The sequence below is a fragment of the Dendrobates tinctorius genome, unplaced genomic scaffold, assembly GCF_039654945.1.
Source record: "Dendrobates tinctorius isolate UK_male_01 unplaced genomic scaffold, ASM3965494v1 ptg000129l, whole genome shotgun sequence".
In the NCBI taxonomy this organism is placed as follows: Eukaryota; Metazoa; Chordata; class Amphibia; order Anura; family Dendrobatidae; genus Dendrobates; species Dendrobates tinctorius.
The window spans coordinates 1,729,469-1,744,277 of NW_027361797.1; the positions used below are offsets into that span (position 1 = coordinate 1,729,469).

General features: G+C 41.7%; 1 protein-coding gene across 2 annotated transcripts in view; it reads right to left on the reverse strand.

Moving 5' to 3' along the window:
* Positions 1-1,570: 1,570 nt before the first annotated feature.
* The window catches only part of GSG1L (GSG1 like), a 355,659-nt gene continuing 342,420 nt past the window's right edge, over positions 1,571-14,809 (reverse strand). For both annotated transcript variants that reach the window (XM_073542778.1, XM_073542777.1), the window contains one exon: positions 1,571-2,204. In XM_073542778.1, the coding sequence (XP_073398879.1) occupies positions 1,904-2,204 (301 nt within the window). In that variant the 3' untranslated portion in view covers positions 1,571-1,903. The remainder of the gene's footprint in view (positions 2,205-14,809) is intronic.

The window sequence follows — 14,809 nt, forward strand, 5'->3', positions numbered from 1 at the left end:
GACTTAGCCAGTACTTAGCATTGGAGCTTTCCATCTTAGACTTTGAGGTCTGGCATAGCTCTCTTAGCCCTACTACCCAGGTACAACTCTCTTAGCCCTACTACCCATTTACAAGTCTCTTAGCCCTTCTACCCAGGAACAGCTCACTTAGACCTACTACCCAGGGACAGCGCTCTTATCCCTATTAACCTGGTATAATGCTCTTAGCCCTACTACCTAGGAACTGCTCACTTTAATCCACTACCCAGAGACAGTGCTCTTAGCCTTACTACCCTGGTACAACTCTCTTAGCCCTACTACCCAGAAAGTACTCCCTTTGATCTACTATCCAGGGACAGTGCTCTTAGACCTACTACCCTGGTACAACTTTTTTAGCCCTACTACCCAGGAACTGCTCCCTTTGATCTACTACCCCGGGACAGCGCTCTTAGCCATACTACCCTGAGCCACAATGCATGGCCTGGCTTTAGATCTCCCAAGTGTGACAGCCTCATAGAAATATATGAAGCTATCAAACTTGGGTAGGGATATAAGCGGCCTATCCATGCATTGCAGTTTGCGCTCAGACTGTCTTTCACACATTCTGCATGAGCCCTTACAATTACAATTGTCTCTTTGAATTCAATTATAATGCTGATGTAGCTCACGGTGAAAATGAGTTTGACAACCCTGCTTTTCATTTATCATCTCCAGAATGCACAAGCTTTGAGGAAACAGTGTTCTGCATCTGGTCAAATTTACTACGGTGGACATAGTATGGTGGATTATTTTGTTACAATGAACAGGCTTAAGTTATCCATACACCTTGAATGCTAGTCAAAGGACTTTTATTGCTCCAGGCTCCCCTATACACATGTATGCTCACCTTGACTGAGCATGCATTTTTGTCTAATGGGAATAGTGGAGTAAGTTTCTATGCCTGACACACTCTGGCTGCGGCCTATCCTCTGTAATATCAAAAGGATCAGGTGTAGTGATGAGCGAGTATACTCGTTGGTCGGGTCTCCCTGAGCATGCTCTGGTTGTCTCTGAGTATTTTGGCATACTCGGAGATTTATTTTTCGTCGCCTCAGCTCCATGATTTGCAACTGCTAGACAGCTTGAATACATGTGTGGAATGCCTGTTTGTAACGGAATTCCCACATGTAACATGTATTCAGCCTGTCTAAAGGAAGCAAATCATGCAGCTGAGGTGAGGAAAGCTAAATTTCCGAGCACTCCAAAATACTCGGAGACCACCCAAGCATGCTCGGGGAGACCCGAGCAACGGTGCTACTCGCCCATCACTAATCAGGTGTTGTAATTCAATATGTCTGATTATTTCCAATTATCCCTTCAACAGATAATGTTAGGAAACAAATTGGAAGGCCCAATACAGAGGTGATCTACGGAATTCGAGGGAGTCCAATGACTTTTTTATTTTAATGTGCATAGAGGCCTTTATAGCACACAGCTGTCATCTGCACAGACCAGAAGACCCCCACAATAAGTCTTCACACATTGCATTGAGAGCTATAAAAGGAGATTAGACATAAGAAAATTATAATACCAGATATTTTTCAATAGGAAATTTGATAGACTGTAGCAAAGCCAAATTTATTAGAGAGCATTGGTGCAAAACAATATGTGATGTCACAAAACAGCACTGGCACTTGGGGATGTTATTTATGCCCCTTCATACATTATCTTGAATACTTGATAGAACAGCAGAGGAGATTCAGACTATGATCGAGCAAGGATATTTTCTTCATGTATGCAGGTTTTTTAGCTAAATTGTTCTCCAAAAAAAAAAAAAAAAAAAAAAAAAAAAAAATTGTCCAGTATAGGATTGTACATTTTTGTCATTAACCAATAAACACTTAGAGAAATAAATGCATTACTATAAGTTGTAGATAGACACATATTAACATTGTTCTTCTACCAATGATTCCCGTATTTCTCCAAGGTCAACTGCTGCTGAAGATAGCACAGACTTCCTGATATTTCGGTTTGTATCATCCGTTATTTCCAGGGAGCTAGAAATAGATTGGACAGGTCGTTCCTTCATGTATTTAACGGCATTGTGATCTGTGAATGACTGTTCTTCTTGTAAAGCTTGCTCAAAAATCTTATGCTTGTGTCCAAACTCGATGACGGTTTTCGTATAGGAATTTAGGGTTGTGACAGAGGCTGCCATGCAACATGTAAAGGAACACCAAGCAAGGCTGGAAAACACAAAGAGCAGAGTGAGTGTAGAAAGCGGTATCTGTGTGCAATATTCCTCATACAGACAATTATTTATAACGCTGTCGTTATTGATAGCAAGTCCCATTCCTAGTCATTTGAGGACAAAGAGTCCAAGCACATAGCATTGCCACTGCGGCACACTTAGGCCCCCGATTCATCAAAGCTTTTACACCAAAAAAGTGACAACTTTGAGTTGCTCAAAAACTGTGGTACTTTTTAGTTTCATATCCGTTTTTCCCAGCTCCGCAAAAATGTGAGCGGCAGGTGTGTGACACCACTGCTTGTCAAATTCATGATGAGCTGTGGCGTTCTGTACCCCAGAAATCTCACTCCAGTCCCTGACTGGAGTAAGATTTTGGGATTGGCACATGCCATTAGTTAGATGCTCCTGGTTTACGAAGAGGCGAGCACATCTCCATAAATCAGGAGCGCCTGACTCCATCTGATGAGGTGGTGCCTCAAGATTGTCAAGAAACTTTCTACAGGTCCACATCTTGTACTGAAGTACATTCATCCATTGTTTTTCCCCCCTACTAATACAACAGATGATAGGGCATGCTATGATTTTTTTTGAAGATTAGAGGCACGTGGAGCTTCTTTATGGCCCACAGCAGTCCATTCAACATGGTAGTCAAGTGCAAACAGTGACTAGCTACTAGTCAAAGAGGATGGGTAGTCTGACTAAAAACCCTAACAGGTCCAAAGAAATTTATCCCCTACATTATCTTGGAGGCTAGCATCCTAATGGGCAACAATTTTGGCACCCCCACTCAATGACAGTTGTCCCTAAAGTAGTGTAACATGGCAAGGGGCAGTAGAGGTGGGTGAGGTACTTGTCTCTTATGCTCCGGCACGTTACATAAAGGTAGGGGTCCTGACTAAGTGTGTGGACCTGTGCTGTGCGGACGCAACGCCCGTGCAGGTGACACTTAATCGATGGCGCTAGTTTGTCAGAACCAATTCTTGAAAGGAGACCACTAGTTCTTAACAAATGTTACTTTACTAAACAGCCATTGCGTGGCAACTATGTACACAGGATAATGAGTACACAACTTCTTGCACATTTCTTCATTAATGCAGAACATCCCAATACACAGTCTCATTACTTCCCCGGCCTCACACATACCTGCCTCGACTGGTTTCATTACCTTCAGCACCACCCAGCTTAGCACCACAGTACAGTTCATGAAAGGCATTTTTGCTTCCCATGGTTCCACATCTGATTCTCCTCATAGAGGAGTTTGCCAATATGGCCGGACTCAGTTTCACGCTATCTGACGCTCAGGAAACTCCTGACCGGGACCCTCACTTCAACCCTTACCTTTAAGAGCTGTAAGCTACTAGGCATATCTTTTCCTGACCCTTCTCACTTGGTTACTCTACTCTCTGGTAAGTTTTCTGAACCAGCTTCTCTGTAACTCTCTCTCTGTCTCCATTTGTTCCTCAGGATCACACTATCTCTGTCTCGGTCTCCTTACTATTTTGCTACAGAACTCCCACTGCATGCAGCTTTGCTGTGCACTCAAATCAAATACCTGTTCTAGTCTGCCATTCTACCCGTAAACAGTCACTGTGCCTTACACTAGCCACTCCTACTATGGCCTAAGCCCAAACATTAACTCTAACTGTCCCATACATTACAATACATCACCATTACAATTCACATTACACATCTTACCACAATAATGCATGACATTACACTTTGCATTATAACAATAACATTGGTGTCTTCAAGAGGGAACAGGGCAATATGTCGATCTCCTTCCAGTAGTCCCTAAACAAGTTACTAATACATGATAATATGATGCCAAAAAATAAGTTAATGAATCCTCATTATTTTATCTTTGTTGTACACCATGCCCCGGAAACTTCAAGTCACCACACATTTTCTCTCAGGGATAGGTAGGGTACATCAGGAGACCAAATTCAAGAATTGTGTCCAATAACCTGTGAAGCAAAGAAATGGCAGTGCGCATGTCCTGACCTTGCAATTTATTCACCTATCCCTCAGGTATGTGATAACTTGTTGTTGCTGGAGGTTAGTACCGCTGCTTACCCTGAGAACTGTAATCTGGGTACTGAAGCACTATATTCCTTTTTTTATTGCAATTTTTATTCCTTGTCACCATATCTCTGCAGCATACATGAGACAAATGTCTGGAGCAATTCCCTTTTTGAAATCTCGCTTCTGATGATCACTTTCATCTAGGAACAGCGCTCTTATGTACTCTGCAAAGTTGCTTTTTCGGTTGGAAGAATTGAAGATCTAGTCATTTGTTTCTTTGAATTTTATTTCAATTTACAGTTATCTGTCACTTTCTCCACCAATTGTCAACAATAACCAGTAGACCTCTGAGTGCTAATCTAGCCGAGATATAAGGACATGGAATAACTATCATACAGTATATAAAGAACTATATAAATATAATGAAATGCAATAACTTTACAATGTAGCCACCAGCAGTAACAGCTAATCAATCATATGTTGTAACTCTTAGTTGCCCATTCAATACCTTTAACCCCTTAGTGATGGAGCTAATTTTGACTTTAATGACCAGGCAAAATTTTTGAAATCTTATCTGACCAGTGTCACTTTATGAGGTAATAACTCAGGAACTCTTAAATGGATCCCAGCGATTATGATTTTGCATTTTCATGACATATTGTACTTCGTGATAGTGGTAAATTTTGGTATATAATGGTATATTTATTAAGATATCAAATAATACATTTTGAAAAATTTCAAACTTTAAATTGCTGTGCATTCTAAATCAGATAGTTACGGTATACCACATAAAATAGTTAACTCAGTGGGTGCGGAAAGTATTCAGACCCCTTTCAATTATTCACTCCTTGTTTCATTGCAGCCATTTGGTAAATTCAAAATGTTAATTTATTTTCTCATTGATGTACACTCTGCACCCCATCTTGACTGAAAAGCAAGAGAAATGTAGAAATTTTTGGAAAATTATTAAAAAAGAAAACTGAAATATCACATGGTCATAAGTATTCGGCCACACTGCCATAAAGGCCCGACTGGTGGAGGGCTGCAGTGATAGTTGACTTTGTGGAACTTTCTCCCATCTCTCCACTGCATCTGTGGAGCTCAGCAACAGTGATCTTGGAGTTCTTCTTTACCTCTCTCACCAAGGCTCTTCTCCCACGATTGCTCAGTTTGGCTGGATGGCCAGGTCTAGGAAGACATCTGTTGATCCCAACCGTCTTCCATTTAAGGATTATGGAGGCCACTGTGCTCTTAGGAACCTTGAGTACTGCAGAAATTCTTTTGTAACCTTGGCCAGATCTGTGCCTTGCTACAATTCTGTCTCTGAGCTCCTTGGCCTGTTCCTTTGACCTCATGATTCTCATTTGGTCTGACATGCACTGTGAGCTGTGAGGTCTTATATAGACAGGTGTGTGCCTTTACAAATCAAGTCCTATCAGTTTAATTAAACACAGCTGGACTCCAATGAAGAAGTAGAACCATCTTAAGGAGGATCACAAGGAAATGGACAGCATGTGACTTAAATATGAGTGTCTGAGCAAAGGGTCTGAATACTTATGACTATGTGATATTTCAGTTTTTCTTTTTTAATAAATTTGCAAAAAATTATACATTTATGGTTTTTTTAAGTCAAGATGGGGTGCAGAGTGTACATTAATGATAAAAAATGAACTTTTTTGAATTTATCAAATGGCTGCAATGAAAGAAAGAGTGAAAAATTGAAAGGGGTCTGAATACTTTCCGTACCCACTGTAAATAACATTTCCCACATATCTACTTTATATCTGCATCATTTTTTTAAACATTTTATTTAGGGACCACATCACATTTGGAGTGACTTTGTGGGGCCTATATGACTGAAAATTCCAAAAAGTTGAATAGATAAGCATGTGCACAGCTTTAGTAGGTGCCAGAGTAGGTTCCCACACCATTAACATATATTAAGAGACTCGGTACTCAGCTTAAGTTATCAGATAATTTAATGTTGTCTACACTATTAGTAAGCAAAACGTTTCGGTCTTACATCAGACCTTCATCAGTTACAGAATAAAGTAAGGTTATTAGGTCAGGTTGACCAATAATCGTGGTTGAAGATCACCAGATCATTAAACATTCCATGTCATGAAAAAGTATGGCAAGGGTTGTCAGACCTGTGCGCATATAGGGTTAAGTGTGTTGTGCCTCAATGGCATGTGCAGATGTCCACTGCTGGTCCCTGCGTCTGCACATGCCACTGAGCCACTGAGGCACAGCACACTTAACCCTATATGCACACAGGTCTGACAACCCTTGCCCTACTTTTTCATGACATGGAATGTTTAATGATCTAGTGATCTTCAAGCAAGATTATTGGTCCACCTGACCTAATAACCTTACTTTATTCTGTAACTGATGAAGGCCTCATGAAAAGGCCCCGTCACACACAGCGAGATCCCCAGCGAGATTGCTGATTTTGTGACGCCACAGCGATCTCGCCAGCGACACCACTGTGTGTGACGTGGATCAGCCACTGGCCCCTCTGCCGGGTATCGCTGATCGTGCTGGAATGTCCTGGGCCGTTTTTTGATCGTTGGTCTCCCGCTGGCCAGCACGCATTGCTGCGTGTGGCAGTGAGAGACCAGCGATCAGCGACGCTACACGCTGGTTTACAATGTAAACTGCGGGTATCTAGGAGCAGCGCGGCTCTTAGATACCCGCTGTTTACATTGGAAACCAGCTTGCTTGCTGGTGGGTCTGTCTATGTGACAGCTCACCAGCGATCACCTATGTCCCAGCGATCCCATCCACGTCGGATCATAGGTGGGATCGCTGGGACATTGATACGTGTAATGGGGCCCTAAGACCAAAACATTTTGTTTACTACTAGTGTGGACAACATTAAATTATCTGATCACTTAAGTTGAGTGCCGAGTCTCTTAATATATGAAAATTTAAAAAAGTGACACCATTCTAAAACCTGCACCCCTCAAAGTCCTCAAAGCCACTTTCAAAAAGTTCATTAACCCATCTGGTGCTTCACAGGAATTAATTGAAAGTGGAAGGAAAAAAATGAACATTTTCCTTTTTTTTTTTCACAAAAATGTTACTCTAGCCCCCAAATTTTTACTTTCACAAGGGTATCAAGAAAAAATGAACCTCAACATTTGTTGTGAATTTTCTCCAGAGTACACAAATACACCGTTTGTGGGAGAAAGAAGGAGCAGGGCAGGGCTCAGAAGAGAAGGAGCAGATTTTTACTTTTTGAGTGCAAAAATAGCTGGAATTGGAAGTGGACACCATGTCTCCTTTGGAGGAGGCCCTGATGTGCCTAAGAAATTGAAACCTGCCACAAGTGACCATTTTGGAAGCTACACCCCTCAAGGATTTTATCTAAGGGTATAGTGAGGATTTTAAACCCAAATGTACTCCAGAGAATTTGATAACATTAGGTCTCAATATTAATTATGACATAATTAGTGTTGAGTGCAAGTGCTTGCTACTTAAGTGTGCATCAGGTGCTCGGGTATGCATCGAGTATCATGGGTGGTTGAGTGACATGCTCGAGTCCCACCCCAAAAGCTTTGCGGCTGTTAGACACCCAAAAAAAATGCGGGAATTGCCTGTGTATGGCAGACAATCCAAGCATGTTTTTTGGCTGTTTAACAGCCGCAAAACATATGGAGCAGAGAGTAGAGCATATCACTAGAGAACCCACGATACTCGGTGCATACCCAAGCTGCCCGATGCAAACTCAAGTAGAGAGCACTTGCGCTCAACACTAGTTGTCATATGGTCAATATTTTTTTTGGTACCGTGTTCTTTCATTTGATGATTATGAATTTGATGGTGCTCCAGGGGATCATCAGAAATTGGGATATTTTTTGATAACTCTTCCCTGACTTGGACTTCTCAACAACTTTGTCCCTGACTTGTTTGGAGATCTCCTTGGTCTTCATGGTGTTGTTACTTTCGGTAAACATGTGAGTTATAAAGGGAATTGCTTGCACCAGAAATTTTTAGAGGCTTCATCGCAAAACGGGGTAATACATATGCACATGCCAAATATTAGTTATTTGCTCCCATAAATTTAATTTATGCCTATATTTTTCTCATTTCACCTCACCAACTTTTAGTGCTGATGCATCACACACAAATCGGATTATAAAAATATTTAAACACAGGTTTTAATGTAACAAAATAGGTACAAAAGCCAAGGGAGGTTTATACTTTTGCAAGCCACTGTAAGTGCCCACTTAACATTTAAGGCTAGTTTCACACTAGCGCTTTTGAGCGCAGCGATGGCCTGCGCACGGCCGCCGCTAAGCCCCGCCCCTGCCACGCCTCCACCGGTAGCTCCGCCTACCGGCGCATGACGCTGCATGCGTCCTGCGTCCCCTATCTTTATCACTGGGGGCACAGGCCGTGCGCAGTATGCATTTGGCGGCGCAGGCATCCTTTTGACGGTGCGCCGACCTGCGCCAAACGCAACCTGCTGCAGTTTGGTTGCGCTCGGCGCACCGTCAAAAAGGCGCATGCGCCGCCAAACGCATACTGCGCACGGCCTGCACCCCCAGTGACAAAGATAGGGGACGCAGGACGCATGCAGCGTCATGCGCCGGTAGGCGGAGCTACCGGCGGAGGCGCGGCAGGGGGCAGGGCTTTGCGGCGGCCGTGCGCAGGCCGTCGCTGCGCTCAAAAGCACTAGTGTGAAACTAGCCTAATAATGTCCACTGAGTCCCTAATGAACAGCCCGTCTTTGCACAGTATGGCTGGGCCCACAGCATTTTAATAGAGAGGGTTCCCATCAGCTCCTCTATGCACATTATGGTGCACCCACAGCTTTACTACACACATTATGATGTCCCCAATGCTCTCCTAAAACACAGTATAATGACCTGCACTGAAGCCCTCACATTGTATGATAGTCTCCACACAGTGTAATTGATTCCACAGTAGTCTCCACACTAGCCTTTAAACTACATAATTGCCCCTGCATTAGCCCCCAAACTGTAAAATGACCCCCACATTAGCTTCCATACTGTAGAATGGGCTCCACATTAGCCCCAGAACTGTATAATGACCCTGACACTTTATAAGGACCCCACAGTAATTCCTATAGTGTATGATGGCCCCAGTAGTCCCTATAAGTTATGAGGACCTTAGAAGTCCCAATAATGTATGTGGGACCCAGTAATCCATATAATGTATGAAGGTCCCAGTAATTCCTATAATGTATGAGGAACACAGTAGTCCCTACAATGTATGAGGGTCCCTGTAGTCTGAATAATGTATGAGGCCCCACAAACTGTTTCAGGATTCCCCATTATTTATTATGCCCCTACAAGATTTAATTAAAATTAGAAAAATCATATACTCACCTAACCCAGGATCCTGACAACATCACCTACAAGGCCTGGGCGGACCAACGCATCCGGTGCGATGACATCACATCACCGGGACTTTGAAGTCCTGCGTGTGTGTTGGCGCCTCGGCCGTTCTGTAGACCACAAGTTTAAAGTAACCTGAGGTCTGCAGATCGGAGAGCGATAATGCAGGGAGATTGTGTCTCCCTTCTCTACCGCAGGGTTTAACTGTATCGGCATGCTGGGTACACCGACACAGTAAAGGATAGTGTAGTTCCTAAATCCAACCATTATGTTGTATACAGTACCAATGCTGACTCGTGTCTCTATGGTTACAGACAGCAGACCAGCCTTATGTGTAATTAAATACAGTTTTACTCCCTTTATTCCCTTCTATCATTTTTTTCTACTGTCTGTGGGATATCAGGAAGTATGAGCAATTGGAGAAGAGTATCACATATCTAAGCGATCGGATTACACTACACAACATGAAAGTTGTAGAAACAATAATGCTTTTACTACTTCTCTACATCCCATAGTATACCAAGTTTCATGTATGAAAACTCAGAGAAAAGTATCCAGGAAATCCATGTTGTATGTGCTGTATTGATTTGTGCCATCTCAACCAGGTCATGATGACCTCTAGGTCAACCAACTACGGCAAGCCTGTCAGATCGTGCTGCAACAGACATAATGCATTGCAGTGCTGGTTAATTGTAATGCATTATACCAGCGATCAGAGTAATAAAAGTTAAGATCCCTTTAGAAGGACTAAGTTAAATAATGAAAAAAGTATAAAAAAATCATACAATAATTAAACAAAAGAATGGAAAAAATATAAAACCATTAAATAGGCATATTTCTTTAAAAAACTACACATATTTAACAGTGAACTCCATATAAAAAAAATAATAAAAAATGTGGCGAAGTATGCTTTTTCATCATACAGCCCAAAGTGGAATAAAACTCAATAAAAAAGTCAAATGTAAATAAAAATGATATAGCTGAAAATGTCATCTTGTCTTGAAAAAAAAAAGCCATTATGCAACTCCATCACTGGAAAAATAAAAAAGTTATAGGTCTCAGAATATGATGCAAAAATAATTCTTTTTTCTATAAAATTGTTTTTATTGTGTAAAAGCGGCAAAACATAAATATAGCTTTAGATGAGCTATCGCTGTAATCATCTTGACCCGAAGAATAAAGCTGCCTCATCAATTTTACCATATGGTGAATGGCATAAAAAAACTCAAACAATACCTGAATTGCTGTTTTTTTGTGCCTTCTGCCTCCCAAAAATCAGAATAGAAAGCAATCAAAAAACGGTATGTACCCAAAAATAGTAACAATAAAAATGTAACCTCGCACCACAAAGAACAAGCCCTCACATGACTCTGTAGGCATAAATATGAAAAATTTTTAACTCTCAAAATATAACTTTATTTTGCAATAAAAAGTGTATTTTAGTATGTGACAGTATCCAAATATAAAAAAATTAAATAAATCTGGTATCACTGTAATTGCACCTACCTGAAGAATAAAGTTGTCTAATCATTTATACCGCACGAGGAACGGCGTAAAAAAATAAATAAAACTAATTTTTTTCTTAATTCTGCCTCCTAAAGATCGCAGGAAGGATGGCCTCAGCTCACATTTATCCTGTGCGCTACATTGAGCGCTTACACCAAGGTTTCCGTGTAAATTTCTAAAATATGTCATTCACACGGAACCTCCAGTTGAAGATTACCTCTATTGAGGCAAATAGAGGCACTGTGGTTGGCAAAAGTTTTGTGCACTTCTCAAAAGAAGGACACCGCTGAAAAGAGGCCAGCTGGAGTCCAGAGTAACTCTGCTGCTTCATTATAGTGAATGGATGCTTCAGAAGTTTCATCTTAATCACGTCATTCGGAGATTTGGATTGATACCCCGATGTAAGTGCTCAGCATAGTGCGCAGGATAAATATGAGTCAAAATGTTATGTAAAATGTTCCCAACAAAAGCTTCAACTCAATCCCCCAATCAGGTCTATCTCCTGTCAATGGAAATATAGGGGGCTCCACCTTACTGGTAAGGCCTGTTACACACTTCCGTTTTTGTGTCCGCCAAACGGATCCGTTTCCGTTTTTTTGACGGAAACTGATGCAAACGGATCCGTTTTTAAAAAAACGGATCCGTTTTTTTGACGGATCCGCGGTAACCACTAATGGAAGTCTATGGGACAAAAAAAACGGATCCTGCAAAAAAATGGCGGATCCGTTTTTTTGCGGAAACCAACGGATTTTGACGGATTTGAAAAAACGGAAGTGTGAAACAGGCCTTAGGTAAAGGTTCTGGAAAAGTGCTATATCTCCTGACCCCCCCAAAAGAAATCTAGCGAACTCTGCGCTCTCAAATTCAAATGCCCCCCTTGTTACATAGTTTGGTCGCAGAAGAAACTTATGAGAGTAGATTATATGGGGTAATTCAAATTTTATCTGCATAGAACATGAGATACATGCATCAGCTTCTTAAGACAGCATAACAGGAAGTCTGAAGGAATTTTTAGCAGAGAAAAAGTGAAACCAAAGTACAAGTATATGCATTACATTCAACTAAGCATATAAAAGTAACAACATCGCCATCTATTGTCAGAAAATTGTAAACTCCTCCTGCACACAAATACATCTATCTGTTGCATATCTGCCAACACCCCTTGCTTCTGAGCCTAAGTGTGCCTAAACCACATTTAGCATCTACAGGTTTGCCATTTCTTAAGAATCATGAGCTGGGCACAATCTATGGGCACTACTGTACAAATTACGAGCACTACAACGGCACATTTGCAATTTTCACTCGGCAACATCAACTGCTGCTTGTTTCTGGAAAAGATCTATGCAGTCAAAATTGTGACTACACCTGCAGGTATATTCCCAAAGGGGCATAGTTTCCAAAATGGGGTCACTTGAGGGGGGATTCTGCTCTTCTGTCACTTAGGGGCTCTGTATATGGAATCCATAAACTATTCTATGATAACTAGAGATGAGCGACTTTGCCTTTTTTCGGGTCGAGTCGGGTTTCATGAAACCCGACTTTCGCAAAAGTCGGGTCAAACGAAATCGGCCGACTATAGGGAAAAGTCGGAGGCCGACTGAAACACGAAACCCAATGCAAGTCAATGGGGAAGCAAAGTCGGCAGGGAGTGGAGGACAGTAAACACACCTACAGTGCCCATTTCATTGCCAAAAACATCAATTCTTATAACTGAAGCTTGTCAACCTTAATTTACTTCCTAATAATAGTTACGCATTGAAAACTGGGGGTTATTTGGCTAAAGTTGTGGGGGGGTGGGCTGGCTCCAGGTTTTCGTGTGCCCTGGGCCAAAGAGTGTCATTGTGCCCCTTTAACACATACCACAAGTCATGATGCTCCGATACACCACAGAAATATAGGTATAGTACAATGACACATACAGTGGGGAAAAAAAGTATTTAGTCAGTCAGCAATAGTGCAAGTTCCACCACTTAAAAAGATGAGAGGCATCTGTAATTTACATCATAGGTAGACCTCAACTATGGGAGACAAACTGAGAAAAAAAAATCCAGAAAATCACATTGTCTGTTTTTTTTTTCATTTTATTTGCATATTATGGTGGAAAATAAGTATTTGGTCAGAAACAAAATTTCATCTCAATACTTTGTGATATATCCTTTGTTGGCAATGACAGAGGTCAAACGTTTTCTGTAAGTCTTCACAAGGTTGCCACACACTGTTGTTGGTATGTTGGCCCATTCCTTCATGCAGATCTCCTCTAGAGCAGTGATGTTTTTGGCTTTTCGCTTGGCAACACGGACTTTCAACTCCCTCCAAAGGTTTTCTATAGGGTTGAGATCTGGAGACTGGCTAGGCCACTCCAGGACCTTGAAATGCTTCTTACGAAGCCACTCCTTCGTTGCCCTGGCGGTGTGCTTTGGATCATTGTCATGTTGAAAGACCCAGCCACATTTCATCTTCAATGCCGTGGCTGATGGAAGGAGGTTTGCACTCAAAATCTCATGATACATGGCCCCATTCATTCTTTCATGTACCCAGATCAGTCGTCCTGGCCCCTTTGCAGAGAAACAGCCCCAAAGCATGATGTTTCCACCACCATGCTTTACAGTAGGTATGGTGTTTGATGGATGCAACTCAGTATTCTTTTTCCTCCAAACACGACAAGTTGTGTTTCTACCAAACAGTTCCAGTTTGGTTTCATCAGACCATAGGACATTCTCCAAAACTCCTCTGGATCATCCAAATGCTCTCTAGCAAACTTCAGACGGGCCCGGACATGTACAGGCTTAAGCAGTGGGACACATCTGGAACTGCAGGATCTGAGTCCATGGTGGCGTAGTGTGTTACTTATGGTAGGCCTTGTTACATTGGTCCCAGCTCTCTGCAGTTCATTCACTAGGTCCCCCCGCGTGGTTCTGGGATTTTTGCTCACCGTTCTTGTGATCATTCTGACCCCACGGGGTGGGATTTTGCGTGGAGCACCAGATCGAGGGAGATTATCAGTGGTCTTGTATGTCTTCCATTTTCTAATTATTGCTCCCACAGTTGATTTCTTCACTCCAAGCTGGTTGGCTATTGCAGATTCAGTCTTCCCAGCCTGGTGCAGGGCTACAATTTTGTTTCTGGTGTCCTTTGACAGCTCTTTGGTCTTCACCATAGTGGAGTTTGGAGTCAGACTGTTTGAGGGTGTGCACAGGTGTCTTTTTATACTGATAACAAGTTTAAACAGGTGCCATTACTACAGGTAATGAGTGGAGGAAAGAGGAGACTCTTAAAGAAGAAGTTACAGGTCTGTGAGAGCCAGAAATCTTGATTGCTTGTTTCTGACCAAATACTTATTTTCCACCATAATATGCAAATAAAATGAAAAAAAAACAGACAATGTGATTTTCTGGATTTTTTTTTCTCAGTTTGTCTCCCATAGTTGAGGTCTACCTATGATGTAAATTACAGACGCCTCTCTTCTTTTTAAGTGGTGGAACTTGCACTATTGCTGACTGACTAAATACTTTTTTTCCCCACTGTACTTCACTGCTTACATGACATGACTGATCTATTTTAAATTGTACAATAGCTCAAAAACAGGACAGTATATTACTCCATACAGTGTTATGGGTTATGGACACCACATTGTGATCCCCATATATTTCTCCATACCAAATAATTAGTCACATATAATGTTCCATACAGTATCTGATGAGATCCA